Source organism: Drosophila subpulchrella, unplaced genomic scaffold (assembly GCF_014743375.2).
Source record: "Drosophila subpulchrella strain 33 F10 #4 breed RU33 unplaced genomic scaffold, RU_Dsub_v1.1 Primary Assembly Seq422, whole genome shotgun sequence".
NCBI classification, from domain to species: domain Eukaryota; kingdom Metazoa; phylum Arthropoda; class Insecta; order Diptera; family Drosophilidae; genus Drosophila; species Drosophila subpulchrella.
In genome coordinates, this window is record NW_023665638.1 from 237,955 (window position 1) to 261,808 (window position 23,854).

Consider the following 23,854-nt stretch of genomic DNA (forward strand, 5'->3'; position numbering starts at 1 on the left):
AATCGCTCCCCTTTTTCCCGATTCCGTAGGCAACTGCTTTAAATAAACTGATTCGTAGCGCGCGCGGCAATCAACTACCTTGAGCAGGCTTCTGGATTCCTCATTTATGGAGAGGAGGTTAACCCACTATATTAAGCTTCCCGCCTCTTTCACTTTCAGAATCTGCCAATCGGAGGTTGGAATATTCGGACTACAGGCCCTAAGCATTTTGAGGATACTCTCCGGTTTTGCCAGCTTTTTTTCCAAAAGCCAGACTCTGGTCCTGCGTTTTCTTGGGATCCTGTCCCAGTCTACCACATCGAGCTTGGCTCCCGGGTAAATTTCCCCCACCAACCCCTTGTAGAAGACCGCAGCCTCGGTATTTTTGCAGGCCACTATTTTGACCTTGCCCTGATACCACCCCGCGTCCCCACACAGTGGAGCTGCTACCCCTGTCTTCACAACCTAGCCCACGCTTAAACACGCTGCGCTATTTTGCCTTAGGGATGACCACATTGCTATGGGAACTCGCTAGGACCGTAAAGATGGTCATGCCTATCCCAACTTTAGCGATGTAGCGCTGCTTAGGCTGCGTCCTTGGCCTCTTGGGGTTTGGGCATTCTGCTAAGTAGACCGTTGCATTTTGGTTGGGTCTTGTAACGGGGTTTTTTATGGGCCTTTTTGCTGGGGTCCAACTTGTCTCCAGCTTTCATCGCCTCGAAAATGTCTCAATTTATTGCGCCACGCATTAACGCGCGTTCCAGGAGGTTTATTGGGGCGTGTTGTGTCCAAAAAGCGACCGAGTAGATTGGAATATGGCTGATCTAGTTCGACGGAGCTTTCTGAGCCGATTGTAGTAACGTACAGTCTTGCTGCAGTAAGTTAAAAAATCCATGAGGCGTTTACCCTTAAGGTCAATAATCAGACCGTGGAAGATAAGAACATCTGCTCCGATGATTGCTGATTGGACGTTAGCAACGACGAAAGGCCAGCTAAATATAAGTTGTAGATTAAGGCCAAATGTCAGATTGTAAGTGCCGTAAGTATCAAGTACCGATGTATAGGCAACGTATAGTTTGAATTAGTCCTTGCACCGTTATCTCTTTTATACTAATAAAATAAAATGAGTCAAATAAAATGAATCAATGAGAGAGGCTGGCATTCGGCCTTCTGCTGTCATCGGCTGCCTATACAGCTGGCTGCGAGCACTGTCGGTCTCTTTTACCTCATTTGGCATGGTTAAAACAGAGACGACATGCTTGGTTAGAACTGCTCGGATGCCAATTATTTTGCAAAAGAGCTTTCAATGGAGTCTTTACAACAGCGATTTTACATTTTTACTCGTCCAAGGAATCCATGGAGCCCGACTAGGACTGGTCGAATTTTTTTTCTGGCGATTAAGATATAGAAAGCTCAGCAGCTATAACGAAAGAAGTAGTATCGTCCTCTATAAGATCGTTGGCAAGTGCAGTTTGCTCGATAGAGGCTCAACGCAGAACCATCAAGCCTACTCATACTTACTGTACTCTGGCGGCTGAGCGGGAGCGAAAACAATAATAACACATGTTGCTTTCAAAATGGAGAACAGTCTCTACAACTGGCGTGACAGTAAAACTTACAAAGGCATTTATCCATTCGAAAATATAACAAGAGTTCCCTCAGCTCCCGGTTTTTGTGACCCGGGTTCGAGTCCTGCACAAGACATGTTTTTGTTTTTTTTGTAATCTGTTAGTTCTAGTATTATTAGTAAATGATTATTACAACTGATAAAGACTTTCGTCTCACTTGCTCCAGTAGGTCTCGAACCGTTGTCCTCTAGCTGCGAGGCCATGACGTCACAAGAGACACAAAATTGGGGGAATTAATTAAGGAGACTTAATTTCCAAAAAAATGGTATGTAGTTACTTGCGGCAACTCGGATGAGGAACTTGTGAGATGGTTCCAAAGTCGCCTTGCTGGGGCAACCGAGCGGGTCGCAGGTTGCGGATAGCGGACGACCTCTCTTGAGGCCAACTGTGAATAAGCTGGTGGGAGAAGTCAAACACGGAATCGTGGACGGAAACCCCAGTAAATAAACAGTCCCGGACAGCCAGCGGGTATTTTGCAACGAAGCAATACCGACGATGCGAGTTGTTCAGCCGCAACTAAATAGTTGCTTTACACAAACCCACTCCCAACACAACACCTACCAATCTCCCCTCCCAAACAACATCTCACTCCGGGCCGAACTACGGTGTAATACGGACCGTGCCAGGAGTCAGCCTGGCTGGGGGCCCGGATCAAAAACTAGCCCAGTCTCAAACGGTGTGCTCAGGGACATGGCGACCCCCTGTTCTAACTATCGCCTTACCCGGGCATCGCGGATCTCTGCCCGGGCGGACTTTTCCCCTTCTCCGCAACTCGTGGGACCAAATTATGGAACATATTAAGAAAACCAATAACACAACACAAAACACAGAGACGGGTACTCTCAAAAAACCCATGGATAAGCTGAACACTGGTTCCACCATCCATACCAGCACGGTCCAGAAAGGGCTGCATCCCAAACTGGGGATGATGGGTGGCAGAAAGCCAGCCACAAACGCCTCCGCCACCTGCGCATCTGCGCCGAAAGCAGCGGTAGGCACTGCCAAGGCGCTCGGGCCACCCGCTGGAGCTAACAAATATACAAACGCAGAAAGGCGGACTGCCGCCCAGACTCTGCGCTCACACCTTAGGAGCACCGTTGCCACACCTTCGCCTGAATGGATAAAAAAAGTTGGGGTGGGCAAGGAAGGTGCTTCCTAACTACGGGCAGGATAAGCCCACTCAAGAAGGGTCTCAGGCGAAAAGACAGCGATCCCTCGAACTACCCGGGCCATCGGCGAAGAGATCTAAGATCCAGCCATCGGTCTCTTTCGCTGAAATCACGAAGGACAGTCAGCGGTCGGCTGACATGTATAAACAGGCGACGAGCAAGCTCGGCGAGGTATACGAAGGGGCGAACATCGTTGCGCTTGACTGGTGCGATGTCCCCAGTAGACCCCGAGCCAGGATCTGGCTTCCAGCTGCGATCAAGGCGCCGGAGGACATCCTCTTCATGTTGCAAGAATGCAATCCGCACCTCCCCACGAAGGACTGGAAAGGTGGAGGAGCATGAAGGGGACGTCAACCAGGCGGTGTTGGTCCTGAACAAGGAGTCAGTTGCTCCGATCGAGACTGCTCGAGGAGTGCTGAACTTCGGGTTCAGTGCGATACACATCAAGGTGTATAAGTGCGACTCCAACGCCACTAGCAGCTCTGCCGGCAACCCAGCCGAGCAGGTGCTTGCTGAGGAGTTGGAGGCACCTGGTGGGCCGGAGGACGGCTACTCTACCGATTCGTCGCTAAGCAGAGAGATGCGAGCGCTCGGACCGGCCATCGAGGACGTAGACCTCAGCGACACAGAGGAGGCCGACGTCACTGTTGTGGAGATTGAAGCTGTAGATGTCACTAAGACTTCTACAAATAAACCTTCACAACAGTAAAGCAGCGTCTGCTGCACTTCCGAAGGCGGAGCCGACCTAGTCCTTGTACAGGAACCTTGGGTAGTAGGAGGCAAGGTTGCTGGACTAGGAACAAAGGAATACAAGCTTATGCCTGTCCCCAAAGAAGGTAAAATTCGAACCTGCATATTAGCCAAAAGGCATCTTAGTATATTTCTACTTCGCTATTACAGCAACGGAGACAACACCGCAGTAAGCCTGGAGCTGCAAAGTGGCTCTATAAGGGTCCTATCGGCCTACTTGGCCGTTGAAAAGGAAAACCCCCCAGATGCGCTGGTCAGAGGACTGGCAGAGGAATGCGAAAAGCTCAAGAAAGGTTTGGTAATAGGCTCATTTTGATTTTATTCCAAATTCGAACCTATTCTTATGCAATAGGGGCAATGTCCCTACATTCATAACTAAAGCTTGCCAAACAATCATAGATCTAACTTTGGTATCAGATTCACTCGTAGGCGCAGTCAAAATCTGGGCAGTCTCTGACGAGCACTCTTTTTCGGACCATAGATTCATAGAAACTGTATTGTCCCTTGATTCGCCCTTGCCGGTCAGCTTCGCTAACCCTAGACGAGCCGACTGGCACAGGTACAAAGAAGTTCTGATAAATATCCGCATCACAAACCCACAGGAGCTGGACGAAACAGTATACAAATTCACAGAGGCATGCAACACTGCCTTCAAAGTGGCATGCCCAAAAGAGAAAACAAGGGGAAGGAAAAAAGCCCCCTGGTGGACCCAACAATTATCAATCCTCAGAACCAACTGCAGATGCCTGTTTAACAGAGCAAAGGCGGGAAATGAGGACACTAATTGGCTGAACTACAAGTATGAACTAGCCTCTTGCGAAAAGGCCATTAGAAGAGCAAAACGAACGGCATGGCAGACCTTCTGCTCTGACATAGAAAAAACAACTGATGCCGCAAGGATCAGGAAAATACTCTCTAAGACAGCCGCGCCTTTGGGCTATCTTCGAAAAGCAAATGGATCATGGTCAGACTCCAGTAAAGACTCCTTGGACCTGCTCCTAGACGCTCACTTCCAGGGGAGCCAACAAGCAGGTCATCCTCCTGAAAGAGGAGCAGGAGAAGGAATCGAATTAGATCCACTCTTATCAGACCGCAACATGAAATCGTCCATTCATAGTTTCAAACCATACAAATCGCCAGGACCGGACGGGATAACATCGGCTCACATCCAACAATCAGGACAAATAGCCATAAACTGGTTGAAAAAATCTTCCAATCCATCCTGTCGGTAGGAGAATTACGAACAGCATGGCAAGAAACAAAGGCAGTTTTCATTCCCAAGGCAGGCAAGGCCACTCACACCACAGCAAAGGATTTTAGGCCAATAAGCCTAACATCATTCCTGCTTAAGAGCTTTGAAAGAATGATAAGCCTACACATAAGGGCCACCGTAGACCCGACAAAAATATCAGAAGCACAGCACGCTTACACCAAAGGTAAGTCAACCGAATCGGCGCTACACTTGGTGGTAAGCAGCATCGATAAATCACTCAGCATCAAGGAGTACACACTGAGGAGGAGGAGTACTTTCCTGGATCCCACTGCTATAACAGAATCTCTCACAGAACTAGGGGTTGAGCCGCCAATGGTGAGGCTAATCCACAAATTGCTGATAAGCAGAATGGTCACAGCCACACTAGGGACCTCAACCCAGACTAGACTAGTGAACAGAGGCAAGGAGGTGTACCATCACCCCTCTTGTGGAATATCGCAGTAAATAAACTACTGCGGATTCTGGAAGGAGGAGGTTGTAAGGTCGTGGCATACGCAGACGACGATCATCTTTAATGGAAAATATCCACAAACATTTAAAATACTATTGCAATGGACGATAGCAAACGGACTCGGGGTAAATCCCTCGAAAACAGAACTTGTTCTATTTACAAATAGGTACAAAATTCCACTACTTAACCCACCCATTCTAAACAATTGTAATCTCTCTTTTAGCGATCACGCCAGGTACTTGGGGGTAGTACTAGATAAGCGCCTCAAATGGGGTTAAACAACCAAGAGGGAACCAAAAAAAGCGACCATTGCACTTTACTCCTGTACAAAAGCAACTGGGCTAAAATGGGGCATGTCCCCTATAATAGTCAACTGGATATACACAGTGGTAGTCAAGCCAATCCTACTGTACGGAGTGGCTCTGTGGTGGACCGCCTTGCACAAACAATGCATACTGATTCCTCTAAACAAAGTACAGCGAATGGCGGCTTTGTGTATTAGTGGAGCCCTTCGAACCACCCCGAATGAAGCGCTGAATGCGATCTTGAACCTCCCTAGCCTGGACTTAGCAGGCATGGAAAGGGCCAAATCGGCAGGTATTCGACTGAGGGACACAGGGCAGTGGAAGGCCCAATTTTATGGCCATGCTAAAATTCTCCAGCATGATAAATCGATTCCGAAAATCACGGATCTATGCAAATCCATTGAATATAGTCACACACCCTTTGAGGCCCTGATTCTTGATAGAGAGGAATGGGAGCAGGGCCAACCGGCCACGACGGACGCATTCTGTTTCTAAACAGATGGCTCCAAATTAGAAGGACACCTTGGCGGAGGTTTATACTTCGAACAATTAGATATCAGGAAGTCATTCAGGCTCCCGGACCACTGTAGCGTCTTTCAGGCGGAGGCCCACGCTATAAAAGAAGCACTAACCTGTTTAGGGAACTTTAGCCTCCAGAGAGGACACCTAAACATATATAGTGACAGCCAAGCGGCTATTAAATCGATCTACTCGAGAAACACCACCGCGCAGATGAGGAAGATGAGGAAGAAGTGGAAACGGTAGAACAGCTTCTCTGCTTCTGCCCAGCCCTATGCAGACTCAGACTGAAACACTTAAGAAGCCTCTTCATCGACGATCTAACCGAAATATCGGAGATTAATCTAAAAAACATAAGTGCCTTTATTATATCTTCCGGGTGGAAGACATGCTGATCAGCTTAACACAGGCTGAAACTACTAGAAACGGGACCCTAGAGAAGGAAAAAACGAGATCATGCGGTATCACAATGGACCCATTGAGGTCTAAGTGTGTCGGACTATAGTCCGACAGCCGCCCTAACCTAACCTAACCCTACTTGCGGCAAAATGTATAACAGCAAAATTTCCTCCCTTATTGATTCCTCGTAGAGTTTCAAGATTTCGAGTCTGGTTTGTTCTGTCAAGGCCCTCGCCGACTGAAATTTTTAGCTCCTTTGCACTGTGGCCAGGTTCTCTCTTCAGCCGCAAGAGCAGATCTTCGTTAGCCGTCTTGTTGATTGTTTTGACATCTTCGGTGACGTGGCTCAACGTTGAGTGTTCTTTTACCGCCTAAGCCTTACCACACACACTAGCAACCAATACAGCGTCTTGCCTAGTCTTTTGCTGGCCCTGTCTTTCCCCTTCTAAGCAGGATTCCATTTAGCTTTCTTGTCGAGCTCGGCTGCCGGTTCATTCCTGTCAGCTTACCATTCATTTTATCGCCACTTATTCGGTGGGGACTCACCTAGGCCAGTCCTTTGTTCTCGACGCCTTTTTGGGGTCGCTTTTATTCCCCCCAAGCAACCAAGCAAGTTTACTGGGGGTATTTCGGTCTCTGGCGTTGTTTGTTAGTTACAGTCCTTTTTCTCGTAGCCGCTGCTATCCCCATGATTTTAGAGAGTTTCTGTAGTCTCTTGCAGTTGCAACAGTTGGCTCAGCTTGTCCCGCATCTGCTGGTCTATTCGCCCCTTGCCAGAAGGGAAAGGCTGTTTAGCATGGCTCCTAGTCTGCGTACCATGTCCTACAGGTACCCTGTAGGCTGATGTAGCTTATCAGCAGTCGTCTGCCTGTCTTTTCTAGTGCTCTGAAGGGGTTGTTATCTTTGTGTTTTTCTTTTCAGCATTGATGTTTCGGGTTTTTTAAAGTTCGTCGCTAGGAGATTCCCCCGGTGGCCAAAGATTTCGCCTTGGTTTTCTGACGATGGGAGTTACACCGGCCCTTTTTGGTCCCCAGAGTCCCGATTTTCAAGAGGCCGCCTTGGGCGGAGGAGTTGAAAATGGTCAGATCCTTGACATTCTGCCTCTCTTCCCCTATCAGACTATGAGAATCCAATAAGTAGGTCCCGATCGTTAACCCTTTCAGAAGGTAAGCCCAACGGCGTTTTTTGTTCTTATAGAATTGCCTAGAATTGTCGTAAGCGTCCTGTCGCTACCAGCAGTGTTTTTTGCACAAAGTCTCTTTCACCAGTTGTCCAAAAAAATGAAAGTCCCCGCGGAAAACATTTTTTGTGTGATCGCCGTTGGGAGAGAGTATCATGGAGAAGGATTGAAGATTAATCGACCCCTCTCCCTCCGCACTGGATAGATCTCACTTTTCTCCTGGCGCCGCCGGCTCATTCCTTCAGCGCTCCGGTTGGGATTGGTACGTAGCACTTTCAGTAGGAGTCTCACCGCTGATCTCGCGTGCTCGCACTGCTATCCGCTTTCCCTCTCCATCTCTTCCCTAAGTCTCCGCTCCGCTCTGGAGCGCTTAAGTTTAGCTAGGCTTAAGCAGTTATATTTTCCAAGTGTCACAATAAACACCAACGCACGTTGCGAAAAAAAACCACAAAGTACTCCCGTGTTTTTCGTACCCTTCCTTCTTGGGTTTTACCTAATTTCAACGATCAAGCCATTCCGCCCTAACATATTGGTCCAGTCGCAGCCGGATTTCATAATCTTTGGATTTTCGTCTACTAGAGTTTCCTTGGATTTTTCCCAGCAGCAACGGTGGCTCAAACCGCTTTAGATAAGTTCCACTTATTATTGTTATTTGCCGGTCATACAGCCAGTTTATCGAACCCTATTTCGACTAACTTTTTGTATGATACATTGTCTAAATCCAAAAGTGATTAATCCGACGCATGGGCATTTAATATATGTATTTCAATTCCGTAATTTGTGCCCGACAACACTCCAGTTTCCTTTGCCCACAATTGTACTCTTTAAAAAATTCCAGTAGATATTCCAGTGTTAATACTCAACTATACTGTTCCTCAAAAATATTTATACCCGTTACTCGTAGAGTAAAAGGGTATACTACATTCGTCGGAAAGTATGTAACAGGCAGAAGGAAGCGTTTCCGACCGCATAAAGTATATATATTCTTGATCAGGATCACTAGCCGAGTCGATCTAGCCATGTCCGTCTGTCCGTCTGTCTGTCTGTCCGTCTGTCCGTCTGTCCGGATGATCGCTGAGATCTCGGAAACTATGAGAGCTAGGCTATTGAGATTTGGCGTGCAGATTCCTGAGCTTCTTACGCAGCGCAAGTTTGTTTAGTAGACTGCCACGCCCACTCTAACGCCCACAAACCACCCTACAGTTTTGATGGTAGAAAAAAAATTTTAACTAAAATGTATTGTTCTCATCAATACCTATCGATTGACCTAAGCAAAAGTTTGCCACGCCCACTTTAACGCCCACAAGCCGCTCACAAACTTCAAAAAATCGTAAGTATGAACGCGGATATCTCGTAAACTATCAAAGATAGAGAAATGGGATTTCAGATTTAGATTCCGTAGGCTTGAGCGCAGCGCAAGTTTGTTACGCGAATATACCACGCCCACTCTAACGCCCACAAACCGCCCAAGCCTGTGGCGCCCACAATTTGCATGCTAGATTAATTAAAAAGTATTGGTCTCGTCAATACCTATCGATTGATCTTAACAAAACTTTGCCACGCCCACTCTTACGCCCACAACGCTTAAATCTGTCTACCGCCGGTAGGTGGCGCATTTCAATCTCGCTTTGCTGCTTCCATATCTCCATTTTTCTTTGGTCCCTGAAGCTGAGTAACGGGTATCTGATAGGCCAGGTACTCGACTGTAGCGCTCTTCCTTGTTTTTAATTCCAATTGTGTTTAAAAAATAACTTAGCCATAGTAAAAAGTTATCGATTCTACAATTTGTTATTAAGAATGGCACACCTTAGTTTTTACTGTGTTCAAGCTCCATGTTTATATTTAAATAAATATTCTAATACAGTCCACTACAACTACTTTCTCGACCTGCAATTACTGCTAAACTATTTCCAAAACTAAAAACAAAATAGCAATATCCACAAATGTAATCCAGCAAAACGTCTGCAATTAAATTGAGCAGGTGACGAACTAACACGCCGACAAACAAACATAACCGAAGTCTTCACAATTCCCGCAACGTTATTCCACTATTTCGCACCCCACAAATGTACATTGTACATACATACGTAAATCGACAGTGGGTCAAGGGCTCAAAATAAATGTTCTTTCCAAAGAAACAAAACTGGTCCGATCCAGTTTAAAGCCACCGTGAACGCTCCAGGTGCTCACCCCAACGGTATCCGCCTGTCAAATCCATCGCCATCCGATTGCTACGATTGCGTTGTGGCTGCAGGCGAGAGCGCCGCAGACACCATATCCATACTAAAATTGAAGTGTTACCAAACGTACTCCACTTATGAAATGTTTTCCTCGCAGCTTATGGAACAAATCGAAAAGGGCTCCTCCCAAATACCTCAAGCTCCAGTAACTTCGTCCAAAAATTTCACGTCTTATGGCTGTCGGCTCCCGCTTATCGAGACAGAGGTTTTCTCTTGCGATTATCTTCACTGGCCCACTTTCCGTGACCTTTTCACGGCGATATACATAGACAATCCGAGTTTGACGCCCGTTGAAAAATTGTTCCACTTAATTTGAAAATCCAGTAGCGAAGCGCATTTCATTGTGTCCGAAGTCTCCACTCACCAATGATGGCTTTCACTCAGCCTGGAAAAACCTTACTGAGCGTTTCAAAAATAAGCGATTGCAGGTGAACTTCAACGCACTATTCTAGGTTTCCTTTAGTTTCTTACATTTTTCCAGCGTTAATATTGAGAATTGGGACCCTGTCCAGGTTTATATGTGCTCGACAAAACTACCAAAGCTCACGCTCTTATTATGGCAGTCCATTAAAAAAAAAGCCGAAACTCCTGCTTGGCTGGAGCTTGATTCCTTTTTGAATGAGCGCCATCGAACCAATAAGGCCGTCGATAGCTTCCGATCCGCCAATTAACTCCACGTCCAGTCCAACGACACAAATCGAATGGCAAAAGTTCCAAAAATGAATTCGTCCACGAACAGGATCGTTCCAGTACTGAAAGCCTGCGATCTGTGTTCAAAAAAGATCCACCCCGTGCGTATTTATTCACGCTTCCGCCAAGTGACGGTAAATTATCGTTCAGCATATATACAAGAAAAGCAGATGTGATTCAATATCTTTGGAAGCAACCATCAGTTCCGGGATTGCACAAGCGCTCACAACTGTTTCCACATACAATTTCGTCCTATTCAGCGCAGTTTTCCAAAGCACATAATCCTTTCAAGTTATCCGCCTCTTTCTGCGGATTAGCGCCCAGAAACGGCTCCAGGAAGTACATATCCACAAGTACTGCTCCAATTACTTGGCTCACAATCATTCAAAAGACTCCTGCCGCAGTTGTCATCACTACCACAAGCGTGGAGAGGGCCGCCACACTCTCCTACATACGGACGACCGATCTTCGCTTCCATCATGCTTCTGAGCCTCCTCCCCGCAAGGGGAGAGAATGTTCACGCCAGAAGGGTGTTAAATTTCTGGAGGCAGTGTCGAGTGTGCTTAACCAGATATAATTTCCAAGTGTCACAGTAAACACCAACGCACGTCGCGAAAAAAACCCCAAAGTACTCCAGTGTTTTTTGTACCCTTCGCTCTTGGGCAGGGCACTATTTTGGTTTAATCTTGATTAAAAACAGGAGGTACTTTATAAAGGGACTCCACTCAGCCACAATTTTATGTTTGTATGCTTACATAGCAAATCCAGGTACACCCAAAAAAAATGATCATAGAAACTTAACTATTCGTACATTAAAACTAAACTATTGAGTGTCAAAAATATCTTGATAAGATGCGTATTAACCTTATGACACCGAAAGTATTAAACTGAATCTTTCGAAGTTATCAAAGTTAAACTAACGAGTATACAATTTATACTCACTCAGTGTACTGAAATTTTTGCTGATAGTTTACTTTTTATACTATTTAGTATAAAAGCTATGCTATGTAGTCTCCGTTTTATACTATTTCGTATACATATTATACTAATCTAGAGAGCCGTAGTATACTTTTTAAGCTATTTATCGAAATCGTTAGTATACATTTTATACACCCAAAGAAAAAATCATCGTCAATATGCCATTATTTAGGTGTCAATGTGATACTATTGAGTGTTAAAAAATCTCTAATACGAAGCACATCTAATTGACACTATTTTGGTGTCATTTTGATATTTTCGAAAATATCAATTTGACACTTTTTGGTGTCAAAAGGACACTACGCATTGGCATTTTTTAGTAAGAATATGTGGTCACATTGACAATATTTCGCAGTAATTTGATACTCATTCGGGGTAAAATAGGGCCATTTTTAGGGTCAACTTGATACGATTTTAGTATCAATATGAAACGAATAAATTGTTGATTTCACACCCAAAAAAAGACCAATAATTTATTTATCTTTTTTTTAAATACAAATTTGGCTTTTTTTTTTGAAGTTTTACGTATATTTTTAATTTTATAAATTTGCTGCCGTCGACCAGGTGTACATACGTGGATAGGCGGGCCATCTGCATAGAAACGTTGTCCTCCGTAGTGAACTTAAATGAGAAAAAAAATATTGCATTCAAAAATTGCAAGCGATGTCACAGTCAGTGCTTACATGCTTACATATATATATATGTGCAGTGTGTATCTATGAATTCGAAGATCGCTGTAACGAATAGATACACATTCCTGCGTAAATAAGTATGTATGTAACCGCAAACTACATTAAATATTACATATTATATTTTTAGGGATGTACTTACCTGATTCAATAAACACTAGCACCTTGCACTGAAATATTTGTCTCTTTTACGCAATGTCAAGCTCACAATGATTTATCGATAACTGCGCTTGCTTGCACGATAGGCGCAGTTCGAATTTCGAAAATTAAAATACAATTATTGGTATCGACGAGACCCTGGATTTTGTCAAAATGACACTAATTAGGATCAAAAAGATTTTTCATACAATGTAGTATACTTTTGATACTCACTTAGGATCAAATTGATCCCAAAAATTTGATCCTAGGTGTAGTGTCATTTTCACCCACACTTATCAAATTGACACTCGAAGATTTTTTTTTGGGTGTACTATTTCGTATAAAACTTATACGATTTCCCCGTTGCCTGTAGTATAAAATGTATACTATTTTGTTTTTCGAGGTATCCCAAACCCAATAAAATCAAGTTGTATGTTGTTTTTCTTTTATTACTATTACACAAGTTAAAAGTTTAGATAGTATTTTATTTAAAAAAATACAAACTTTATTATTTGAGTTCAGATTTACAACTAACTTTTCTTATGTTAATAATTAATAATGTAACCTAGGTGCTGCTGCTGCTGCTGCCTCTGCTGACGTTCTCTGCTATCGTCATTGAACATCGCTGCTGTTGTTGATGTGGTCGGTCCTAATTGGTTGCTGTCGCTGATATTGCTGCTGCCGCGGTGCAGTTGACCATTTCTTATTCTGATTGGTCAACTTAATTTGGCAATAATTGTTGTTGCCAAATGCACTCGGCGTTGGGTTCAATCACCCAGCGTTGAAGCTTTCGCACGATCGTAAGGTGGGAAGTGCAAGCTCAGCGCACGTGGCTGCTGAACTCAATTGGGGGCCTATTAGGCAACGTTCTGGCCAGTATAGGGTTACTGTTGGGAAATTGGTGCTTATGCTTTTCTCGCGCTCATAACCAATTTGTTTTTGTTTGGGATTTTGCGCGTGTGGCGATACTCTTACTTGAGCATTTAGCATTCTGGGTGTTAACTCCTCCCCCCTTAAACGCGACTGTCCTCGGTCGCAACGTAAAAGAGTACAGATCCGGAAGGGGATGGCTCTTCAGTTGTTTTCGCTGGAGCTGGCAAGCCTTCTGTTGGTTTGCGCCTTCGCATGAATCGTATGATCAGTCCTAGGGTAACTACAAATAGGATGATGGCGGATCCATAATTCAGGGAAGAATCTATAATTCCTTCGCTTCTGAGTTTCTCTAGTACTCTTGTGTTGTTTATGTTAAGTTCCTTGACCATTTGTGGTGACAGTACTTCATCTATTTTCGACTTTTCCGCTGTTAATTGAAAAAGTGGGGGTTCCGGTTCGACCGTGCTGGTTTCTTTTGACTTGTAGATGTTTTCTCCAATTGTTACTGTAGAGTTCCTGTATTGGATTATAAATGAGCCCTGTAGTTTTAAGAGTTTTTCGTCCAACGAGACAAATCCGCTAAAGTCGTTCAGCAGTAGAGTTCCTGGCAATATTTCCTCGACATCGGGAATGTGTTGATTGTTGACCATTTTGCATACTGGTTCCTTAAGGTTGAGCAGAGCATTTACGCAAGTATCGTTACTTAAGTCTAGCAATTTTTCGGAATTACAAATAGTTTTATCGTTATGTGCCTCGCAAGGTTCTGTTATTGCGAATAGCTGTTTCTTACATTCTAGTAGATTTTCATATTTTAGATCGTTAATTATATGGGCTTTTTTTAGTGCTTAATTGTTGGTAGGCTAATAATGTAAATGAGGTCGTGGCCGTTGGTGGCAAGTTTGACTTTAGCAAATTCTAAAAGTTCTTCTATGTCGAAAAATAACCTGTTTTCTTCTTTAAAAATGTGTTCTACAATGTTGGTTTCTTTTGCTGAGAAAATGAATGAATTCACTGTGTTAGATTTTGCCCAAGTTATTGCGTACAGAATGTTTGTAATTTCTTCTTTAATTAGTTGTATTTTGTATTTTAAAATATTGGCTTTTTGGTCTATTATTCCTTCCGAGCTTTGAGTAAATTTTATAATTGCATTTGTGGCATTACTGAGTTGATTTATTTTTTCGTTAATTAGCCGGTTTATTACTACTTGTCTGTTATTATTTTCTAGCTGTTCATTTATCCTATTTTCTACGACCTCATAATCATGGTGATCTGGTGATCCTGCCAGCCACTTCCATGCTGTCCCTATTGCTTCTATTGCTCTTTTTGGTCTTTTTTGTGTTTGCAATCTGCGTAAGTCGGATTTGATTTGTTTTAGTTCGTACGACAGATATGGTTGAAGCGGGTGAGATGAAGTAAGTGATTTAAATGATTCCTCTAAAGTTGTTAATGTCTCTTCGTAGCTGGTCAAGTTGAAAATGTGGATGATTTAAAGCGTTCCGTCTTGTTTGGCTGCTAGTCCGGTTTCAAGTGAAATGAGTTGGGAGTTTGAATAGTCGAGGACCGTGGTAATACCCAGGCAGGTTGGTAAAAATAGTCTGAAAAACTATGTTTTAATATTATTTTTATGAATTATTTTCCCGCTTTGAGTTTTAATGGTGGTGTTTTTATTTTCTGCTACTTTTTCTTTTTTATACCTAGGTGTTAGTTTTGACCCTAATCTTTTGTCGATTTTAACGTGTACTATTTCGCGTGGCCTGAAATGTTTTGGTAGGTTCTTGTTTTTGTTGTGGTATTCTAAGTCATAAAGTTGTTTCTTTTGAATTTTTTGTATTATTTCCTCTCGTTGATTTCTTATATCTTCTGGTGTATTAGGGATTGTGTTTCTAAAAAAAATGTCTATGGGCTTTTCTTTTGTTACTGAATGTATTGATTTATTGTATTCCTGGACCGTCTGAAAAGTAAATCTTCAAATACCATGCTCTCGTTGTCTTTTCTTAAGCACCTTAAAATTTCGGATAGTGTCGAATGGAACCTTTCTACTTGTCCATTACTTGTTGATGCGTATGGGGCAGTGGTGTGCACTGAGATTTTAAGTTGGTCTTCAAGCTTGAATTTTATAGCTGCAGAACTTAAAGAACGTTCGTTATCCATTATTATCCATTTCGACATACCGAAAGCTATAAGCATTTCTCTAAGGGGTTTTTAATATCCTCAGCTGCTCTTGACTGTAAAATTTTTACTTGAGCGTATTCTCTCTTGCTTAACATTATACTTTATGAGGTCGGAAACGCTTGTAACAGGTAGACATACAATAGGGAGCAAAAGTGTGTACATGTTTGCAAATTTTGACTTTTCATCGCTTAAAAATTTTTTAGTCAATGATCAATGGAATCCAGCTGTTTTGTTTATTCTCTGAATGTTTATTATATTCTTATAGAAAAATATACTAAATATTCTTAATCTTTTCGTAAACACAAAAAAAACAAAATCAATTCGCATGCACACAGCTATGCACCCTATATAAAAAAATAAATAAAGAAACAAGGAAGAACGCTATAGTTGAGTACCTCGACTATCAGATACCTGTTACTCATTTATTCTAGCATTAAAACTGTAGGAGCCACATCTTATGGACGATAGAGTGGGCGTGGACCATTGACGAAACAAACTTGCGCTACGCAGGAATCTCTAGAATCTGCAAGCCTAATAGTACTGCAGTATTGCAGCTTTTATAGTTTCTGAGATCACAGCTTTCATACGGACAGAGGGACATGGCTAGATCGACTTGGCTAGTGATCCTGATCAAGAATATATATACTACTTTCCTTTCCGACGATATCGGAAGCCCCTTACTCAGCAAATGGAAGCAAAAAATGAGATGGAGCAAGCAGCAAAGCGAGATTGTTAAGCGCCACCTACCCGCGATTTCAATGTATACCAATGTGGCCGGCAGACAGATTTAAGCATTATGGTCGTTAGTGGGCTTCAGAGTGGGCGTGGCAAACTTTTTGTAGGTCAATCGAAAAGTATTGACGAGAACAATACATTTCAGTTAAAACTTGTATTCTAACATTAAAACTGTTTAACCACAGTTTTGTACGGCTTGTGGGTGTAGCAAACTTTTTTTAGGTCAGTCGACAGTTTTTGATGAGACCAATACAATTCAGCTAAACAATTTTTTCTGGCATAAATCCTGTAGGAGCCACATTTTTCTGTTACATATGTACAAACATGTTACATACTTATCCCCGAATACAATATATCCTTTTACTCTACAAAAAACGGGAACAATGATCCTGATACGGAGCAATGCGGGGTGGGGCCCCACCTGATTTATTAACAAACTAGAAAGGAAGTTAAGTTAGGCAAGCCGAAGTTTGTATACCCTTGCAGTTATAAGAAATAATCAATGTTAGTAACACCATGTTAAATTTTAAAGGCTTATTACTAGCTTCAGTGATATTTGTGTAAAACTAAACTCGTAATGCTAAAAAGTTAAAATATTCTATATCCCAGAGTAAAAGAAAATACGATCAAAATCAACAAAGCACAATTTTTTAAAAAATAATATTTCATTAGTTCTCTGACCGTTGCCTTGACAGCTACATGTTAGAGTCGTCCGACTTTTATTAAATTTTATTCGAAATTCTTAAAAATACAAACAATATTATTCCCAAAAGTGTAAGATAATATGTCAAAAAAACACCGAAGCTATGATTTGTTTCGTATTATTTTCCCACCAATTTACCGATCATTCCTATGGCAGCTATATGATATAGTAGTCCGATTTTGATACAATTAAATTCGAAATTCAAAACTAGTTAACAAATGTTATTTCCAAGCGTAGGAGGTTATATGTTAAAAAACACTAGAGATATATTAAAAAAATTTTTTTTTTCCGATTGTTCCTATGGGAGCTATAAGATATATATTTCCGATCCGGCTGGTTCCGTTTTATATACCTTCTGCAAAAGAAATAAGACTTTTGGAAAGGTTTCAGCCCGATAGCTTTAAACTGAGAGACTAGTTTGCGTAGAAACGGACGGAAAGACGGACATGGCTAGATCGACTCGTCTCGTGATGCTGATCAAGAATATATATACTTAATGGGGTCGGAAACGTTTCCTTCACTGCGTTGCAAACTTCTGACTGAAATTATAATACCCTCTGCAAGGGTATAAAAAAGCCAAAAGGCGCCACTGATCGTCGACGGTTTCTGTAAAGTCCCTAATTATGAAAACTTTGTCATTAAATTTATTTCTGAATTCAAATTTCAATGAATAAAAAAACGTTTTTTAATATTTTAGATAGACATGGTTGACGATGATGAACGCCGTTGGCGTCATTTTAATCCGGAAATACCAAAAAGATCTGGAAAAATTGGTGAGCTCGAAAAGTTTGACGCAACTTTTTTCGGAGTCCATTTTAAACAGGCCCACACAATGGATCCGCAAACACGAATTCTAATTGAGACGGCGTACGAAGCTGTAATAGACTCAGGAGTAAACCCGAAAAGTCTACGTGGATCAAAAACTGGAGTGTACATAGGCTCTTGTATATCTGAGTCCGAGAAAACATGGTTTTATGAAAAGGTTTCTTCCGGCGGGTTTGGAATCACTGGCTGTAGTAGGGCTATGATGGCTAACAGAATATCGTATTGTTTGGGACTAGAGGGTCCTTCGTTTTTACTAGATACAGCTTGTTCTAGTTCGATGTACGCTTTAGACAACGCATTCAGCGCTATTCGAAATGGAGAAATTGATGCTGCAATTATTGGTGGATCAAACTTACTACTTCATCCTTTTGTTACACTTCAGTTTGCACGGTAAGCCCGGAGTCACTATTTTTAGCACGTATAACATAAATATTTTTTTTAGACTTGGCGTTTTAGCACCAGATGGCTTTTGTCGCCCCTTTGATAAAAATGCTAGTGGTTACACTAGATCAGAAACTATTAATTGCCTATTCTTACAAAGAAAAAAAGATGCTAAGCGAGTTTACGCAAGTGTGGTTTATTCGAAAACCAACTGTGATGGATACAAGCCAGAGGGAATAACTTATCCGTCGGGTATAGTACAGGAGAAATTGCTTGATCAGTTTTACAAGGATATTGATCACAAACCAAGTGAGTTGGGTTATTTGGAAGCTCACAGTACGGGAACGGTCGTCGGTGATCCAGAGGAGTGCAAAGCAATCGATAATGTTCTATGCAGCCAAAGGAAAAAGCCATTGCTTGTTGGTTCCGTGAAGTCAAATGTTGGTCATTCAGAAGCGGCTTCTGGAATCTGTTCCTTAATAAAAGCTTGTTTCGCCTTTGAATCTGGGTTAATTGCACCAAATATAAACTTTACGGAGGTTAAGCAAGTAATTTTACCCTTAGCTGAGGGAAGGTTGATTGTTGTAAAAGACGTAACTCCCCTACCAAACCCCTTTATTGGTATTAACTCATTTGGTTTTGGTGGAGCTAATGCACATGCACTTTTAAAGGGTTATCCTAAGTCCAAAACTAATTTTGGATTGCCACAAGACGAAGTTCCGCGGCTACTCACTTGGGCAGGAAGGACGGAGGATGCTGTTGAAGAGATTTTTAATGCTGTAGAGAAAAATCCCTTGGATGCTGAGTTTATTGGACTGCTTCAAAATATTCAAGAAGAAGATGTTTCTGGTATGGTATTCCGAGGGTATGCGGTATTCGCCAAACAAGGAGTTGAACCATGTGGAGCATTGATAAGAGATATTCAACATTACACTGGCCTTCAACGCCCGATCGTCTGGGTATATAGCGGAATGGGATCGCAATGGTATGAAATGGGGACATCACTTATGATAATTCCGCGATTCCGGGAATCAATTAACAATTGTCATCAGACGTTGCTGTCGAAAGGCCTTGATCTAATACATATATTAACATCCAATGATCCGCAAATTTACGAAAACATTTTGCATTCATTTGTGGGAATAGCAGCCGTGCAAATAGGACTAACAGATGTCTTGCGCTCTCTTAATTTTCAACCCGACTATATTATTGGACACTCTGTTGGTGAATTGGGCTGCGCATATGCGGATGGTGGGCTGACTGCTCAACAAATGATATTGGCCGCCTATTATCGTGGTAGAGTTAGTGTGGACCTAGAAAAAATTCAGGGTTCAATGGCAGCAATCGGCGTTGGATATACAACTATTCTACACATGCTGCCAAAATCAATTGAAACAGCGTGCCATAATGGCCCGGATTCTTGCACAATATCTGGACCATTGGATGATGTTTCCCAATTTGTAGCTGAGTTAAAAGCAAAGGGAATTTTCGCAAAGGAAGTTCCCTGTTCAAATATTGCATATCATTCTAAATATATTGCACACATGGGGACCTCCATTATTGCAATATATGAAAGAAATTATCCCAAATCCTAAGACTCGAACTATGAAGTGGTTGAGTACTAGTGTTCCTAAAATTGATTGGGATAAGGATCAAGCCAAATTTTGCTCAGCAGAGTACCATACCAATAATTTACTAAATAGTGTACTTTTTGATGAAACGTTTTCATTGCTGCCAAAAAATGCATTGACTATTGAAGTGGCGCCCCATGGACTTTTAGGTGCTATTCTTAAACGGTCAATGCCCAACGGTGTTCATATTCCTCTAACAAACAGAGGTAACAAGAATAATGCGTTGTTTTTTCTATCGGCCCTGGGAAAGTATGTATGAATTAAGTCGAAAAGCGTTAAGTTATATATATTTTTGTCTTGCAGGATATATCAAAATGGCGTTTTATTACCGGTTGCTAACTTATATGAAAAAATCCAGTTCCCTGTATCGCGTTCAACGCCCAGTATTAGCTCGCTTATTCGCTGGGATCATAGTGAAGACTGGTTCGTGACGAAATACGAAAATATGAAGACCAAATCTAGCGGAGAGCGTGTGTTTCCAGTAAATTTGGCGAGTGACAATGAAGAATTTATGAGTGGACATATAATTGACGGAAAAATTCTTGTACCAGCAACGTGTTATCTTCAGTATGTTTGGGAAACGTTCTCACTTATGTACCACGGGCCGAGTTATATGGATGTACCCGTTGAATTCGAAGACATACGTTTCATAAGAGCTACAAGTATGCCACTTAATGGAAAAGTAGACTTAACAGTTATGATTCACTATGGCACCGGCCATTTTGAGGTGAGTACATTGTTACCTAAATTGAGTCTATACTTAAAAGACATTAACCGATCGCAATTTAGATAACTGAAGCGGGTAACTTAGTTGTTAGTGGAATTATCCGTGAGACTGAAAGCCCCACTATTCCGGAAGTATACAATTTTCAAGATAAATCGGAGTTTCCGATGATTGCCAAAAGAGACTTTTACAAGGAGCTAAGATTACGTGGCTATCATTACAATGGCGCATTTCAAGCCGTTCAAATGGCTCGATCAGATGGTTTGTTCGGAAAAGTTGAATGGAATTATAATTGGGTAACCTTCATGGATGCTATGCTTCAAATTCAAATTTTGGGGACTGATTCACGAACTCTTTTATTACCAACCAAAATCCGGAAACTAAAAATAAATGGCGTACATCATTTCGACTTAATGACAAAAATGAATCCTGACAATCGCGTTTTTAATGTGTATATAGATCACATGTTTGACCGTATTATAGCAGGAGGAATAGAGCTTGTCGGACTACATGCCAGTCCAGTGCAAAGGCGTAGACCTCCTGGTATTCCAGTCCTCGAAGAATATAGGTTTCTTCCACTTTCTCCGTCCCCAATTCTTTCCATTAAAAATGCTGCCCGTGTTTGCGTTCAAATCGCTCTTGAGAATAATCCTTCCCTAAAAATGAAGCTGGTCGAGTTAGACACGGATGGAAGAAAGACAGTGTTAGCTGAATTTTTAGAAGCAATTGAAGATTTACCTGTCATAACTGGAGACGGCATTCTATTGACATCTCAAAAACTAGAAAACATTCCAGGCCTTCATATTGAAAATGGAACGTTGTCTTCTCAAACAAATTGTAATTTTGTCTTAATGGGAAGGCTTGAAGAAGAACAATTACAAGATATAATTGCAACTGCACATAGGGTGCTAGTCAATACTGGATATTTGTTGCTTAGACAAAATTCTACGGCGAATATTTTGGCATTGGAACAATTTAGAACGATTGCAATTATTCCGATTGATAACAACGAGGAAACATTTGTTTTAATGCAGAAAATATCACAAAAACTATCAGCTAACCCAGTTTTGGTTAAAGTATCTCAAAAGGATAAGAATTTTGATTGGATTGCAGTGTTACAATCAGCGATAAACTCAAAAGCCCCGGTTATTGTGTATTCATTTAATGAATCATTGAATGGAGTTATTGGATTGGTTAACTGTTTAAGAAAAGAGCCAGACGGTAATATGATAAGATGTTTTTTTATTGACGACCCAAGTGCTCCAGAGTTTGACTTGTGTCACCCTTTCTATTCCACTCAGTTTTCATTGGGAATGGCATTGAACATCTATCGTAATGTAAGTGTATTTTTTATTTTTTTATTTTAAAATATGCATGTTTTATTTATCTATTAGGGTTCTTGGGGAAGCTATAGACATTTGAAATTGTTAAAAAATGAGAGTCCAATGACCAGATTAGATCATATTTATGGAAACGTCATTCAACGTGGAGACCTATCCACTTTACAATGGCTAAAAGGACCTTTTAATTCACAAAATTGCCAGATTAAAGTAGCGTTTTCTTCTCTAAATTTTCGAGATGTAATGCTTGCAACTGGTCGGTTAGCGGTTGAATTATATGGATCAAGTCGCATAGATCAAAACTGTGTTTTAGGTTTTGAGTATTCTGGCATAAATGTGGTAACAGGACGAAGAATAATGAGCATGGTTGTTAAAGGAGGTGTGGCTTCCTATATTGAAAAACCATCAAAACTTATTTGGGATATTCCTGATCACTGGTCATTAGAAGAGGCAGCTACAGTGCCTGTAGTATATATAACTGTCTATTATGCGTTTTTTATGATTAGCGACATACGAAAAGGAAAAAGCATTTTAATACATGCAGGTACTGGGGGCATTGGTCTAGCCGCTATTCGAGTGGCGTTGGCCTATAACTTGGAGGTTTTTACAACATGCAGTACTCCACAAAAAAAAAATTTTTTATTGGATACCTTTCCGCAACTTAAAGGTAATTTTAAAATTCTTTGTGACTAAGTTGAATAAATAATGAAAATTGTAAGAACAATTTTAGAGTCCAACATTGGAAATTCTCGAGATACATCATTTGAGCTTATGGTTCAGCGTGAGACAAATGGAAAAGGTGTGGATTTTGTGCTGAACTCTTTATCAGAAGAAAAGCTGCTTGCCTCAATACGTTGTCTTGGTAAGTCAGGAAGGTTTTTGGAAATCGGAAAATTTGACATGGCAAACGACAACAAGATTGGATTAGGGTCCTTTTTAAAAGAAATAACTTTTCATGCTGTTCTTGCTGATAGCCTTCTAGTGGCACCTGATCAAGATATTTGGGTAAATAGATATTTTATAATTAGATGACTTAAAGTATAAGCTCAATGTTGTTGTTTTATTAATAGCATTTAAAAGCCCTTATCGATTCTGACATTTGCAATGGAATAATTCAACCATTACCGGTTAAAGTGTTTCCGGCTCATGAAATTGAACAAGCTTTTAGACATTTGATCGGTGGCAAGCACATTGGAAAAGTTGTTATTCAAGTTCGAGAAAAGCCGGATGATCTATCAACTTTACCTGTTCGAGTGCTTAGTCAAGTTTACTTTAAGCATAATCTTACTTATGTCATCCCTGGGGGTCTGGGAGGTTTCGGAATGGAATTGGCTGATTGGATGACTCTTCGTGGAGCACGAAAACTCGTGCTGAGCTCTAGCCGCGGAATTAAGAAAGACTATCAATCTTTCAGGATTGCGTAAGTCATTAATAATAACATTTGTATACCCTTGATTTCAGTCAAAAGTTTGCAACGCAGTGAAAAAGACGTTTCCGACCCCATTAAGTATATATATTCTTTATCAGCATCACTAGACAAGCAATCACTAACCTAGTACATCTGTCCGTCTGTCCGTTTTTAGGCAAACAAATCTCTCAGTTGTAATGCTTTCACGATGAAACCTTCCCAAAAGTCTTATTTCTATTGCAGGTAGTATGTAAGTCGGAACGAGCCAGATCGGACAACTACACCAAAAAAAAAAAAATGAAAATAGAAACTAAACTATTCGTACATTAAAACTAAACTATTGAGTGTCAAAAATATCTTGATAAGATGCGTATTAACCTTATGACACCCAAAGTATTAAACTGAAACTTTCGATGTTATCAAAGTTAAACTAACGAGTATACAATTTATACTCACTCAAAGTACTAAAATTTATGCTGATTGTTTACTTTTTATACTATTTAGTATAAAAGCTATCCTATGTAGTCTCCGTTTTATACTATTTCGTATACATATTATACTAATCTAGAGGGCGTAGTATACTTTTTAAGCTATTTTTCGAAATCGTTAGTATACATTTTATACTATTTCGTATAAAACTTATACGATTTCCCCGTTGCCTGTAGTATAAAATT

At 41.3% G+C, this 23,854-nt stretch overlaps 1 protein-coding gene across 1 annotated transcript; it reads left to right on the plus strand.

Moving 5' to 3' along the window:
• The first annotated feature begins 17,572 nt into the window (after positions 1-17,572).
• On the plus strand, positions 17,573-23,233 carry LOC119562340 (fatty acid synthase-like). The gene is given in 8 exon segments (XM_037875506.1): positions 17,573-18,086; positions 18,139-19,624; positions 19,626-19,957; positions 20,012-20,435; positions 20,498-21,769; positions 21,827-22,439; positions 22,503-22,777; positions 22,843-23,233. Coding segments are annotated over 8 exon segments (5,268 nt in total). The 5' UTR covers positions 17,573-17,574; the 3' UTR covers positions 23,197-23,233.
• The last annotated feature ends 621 nt before the right edge of the window (positions 23,234-23,854 follow it).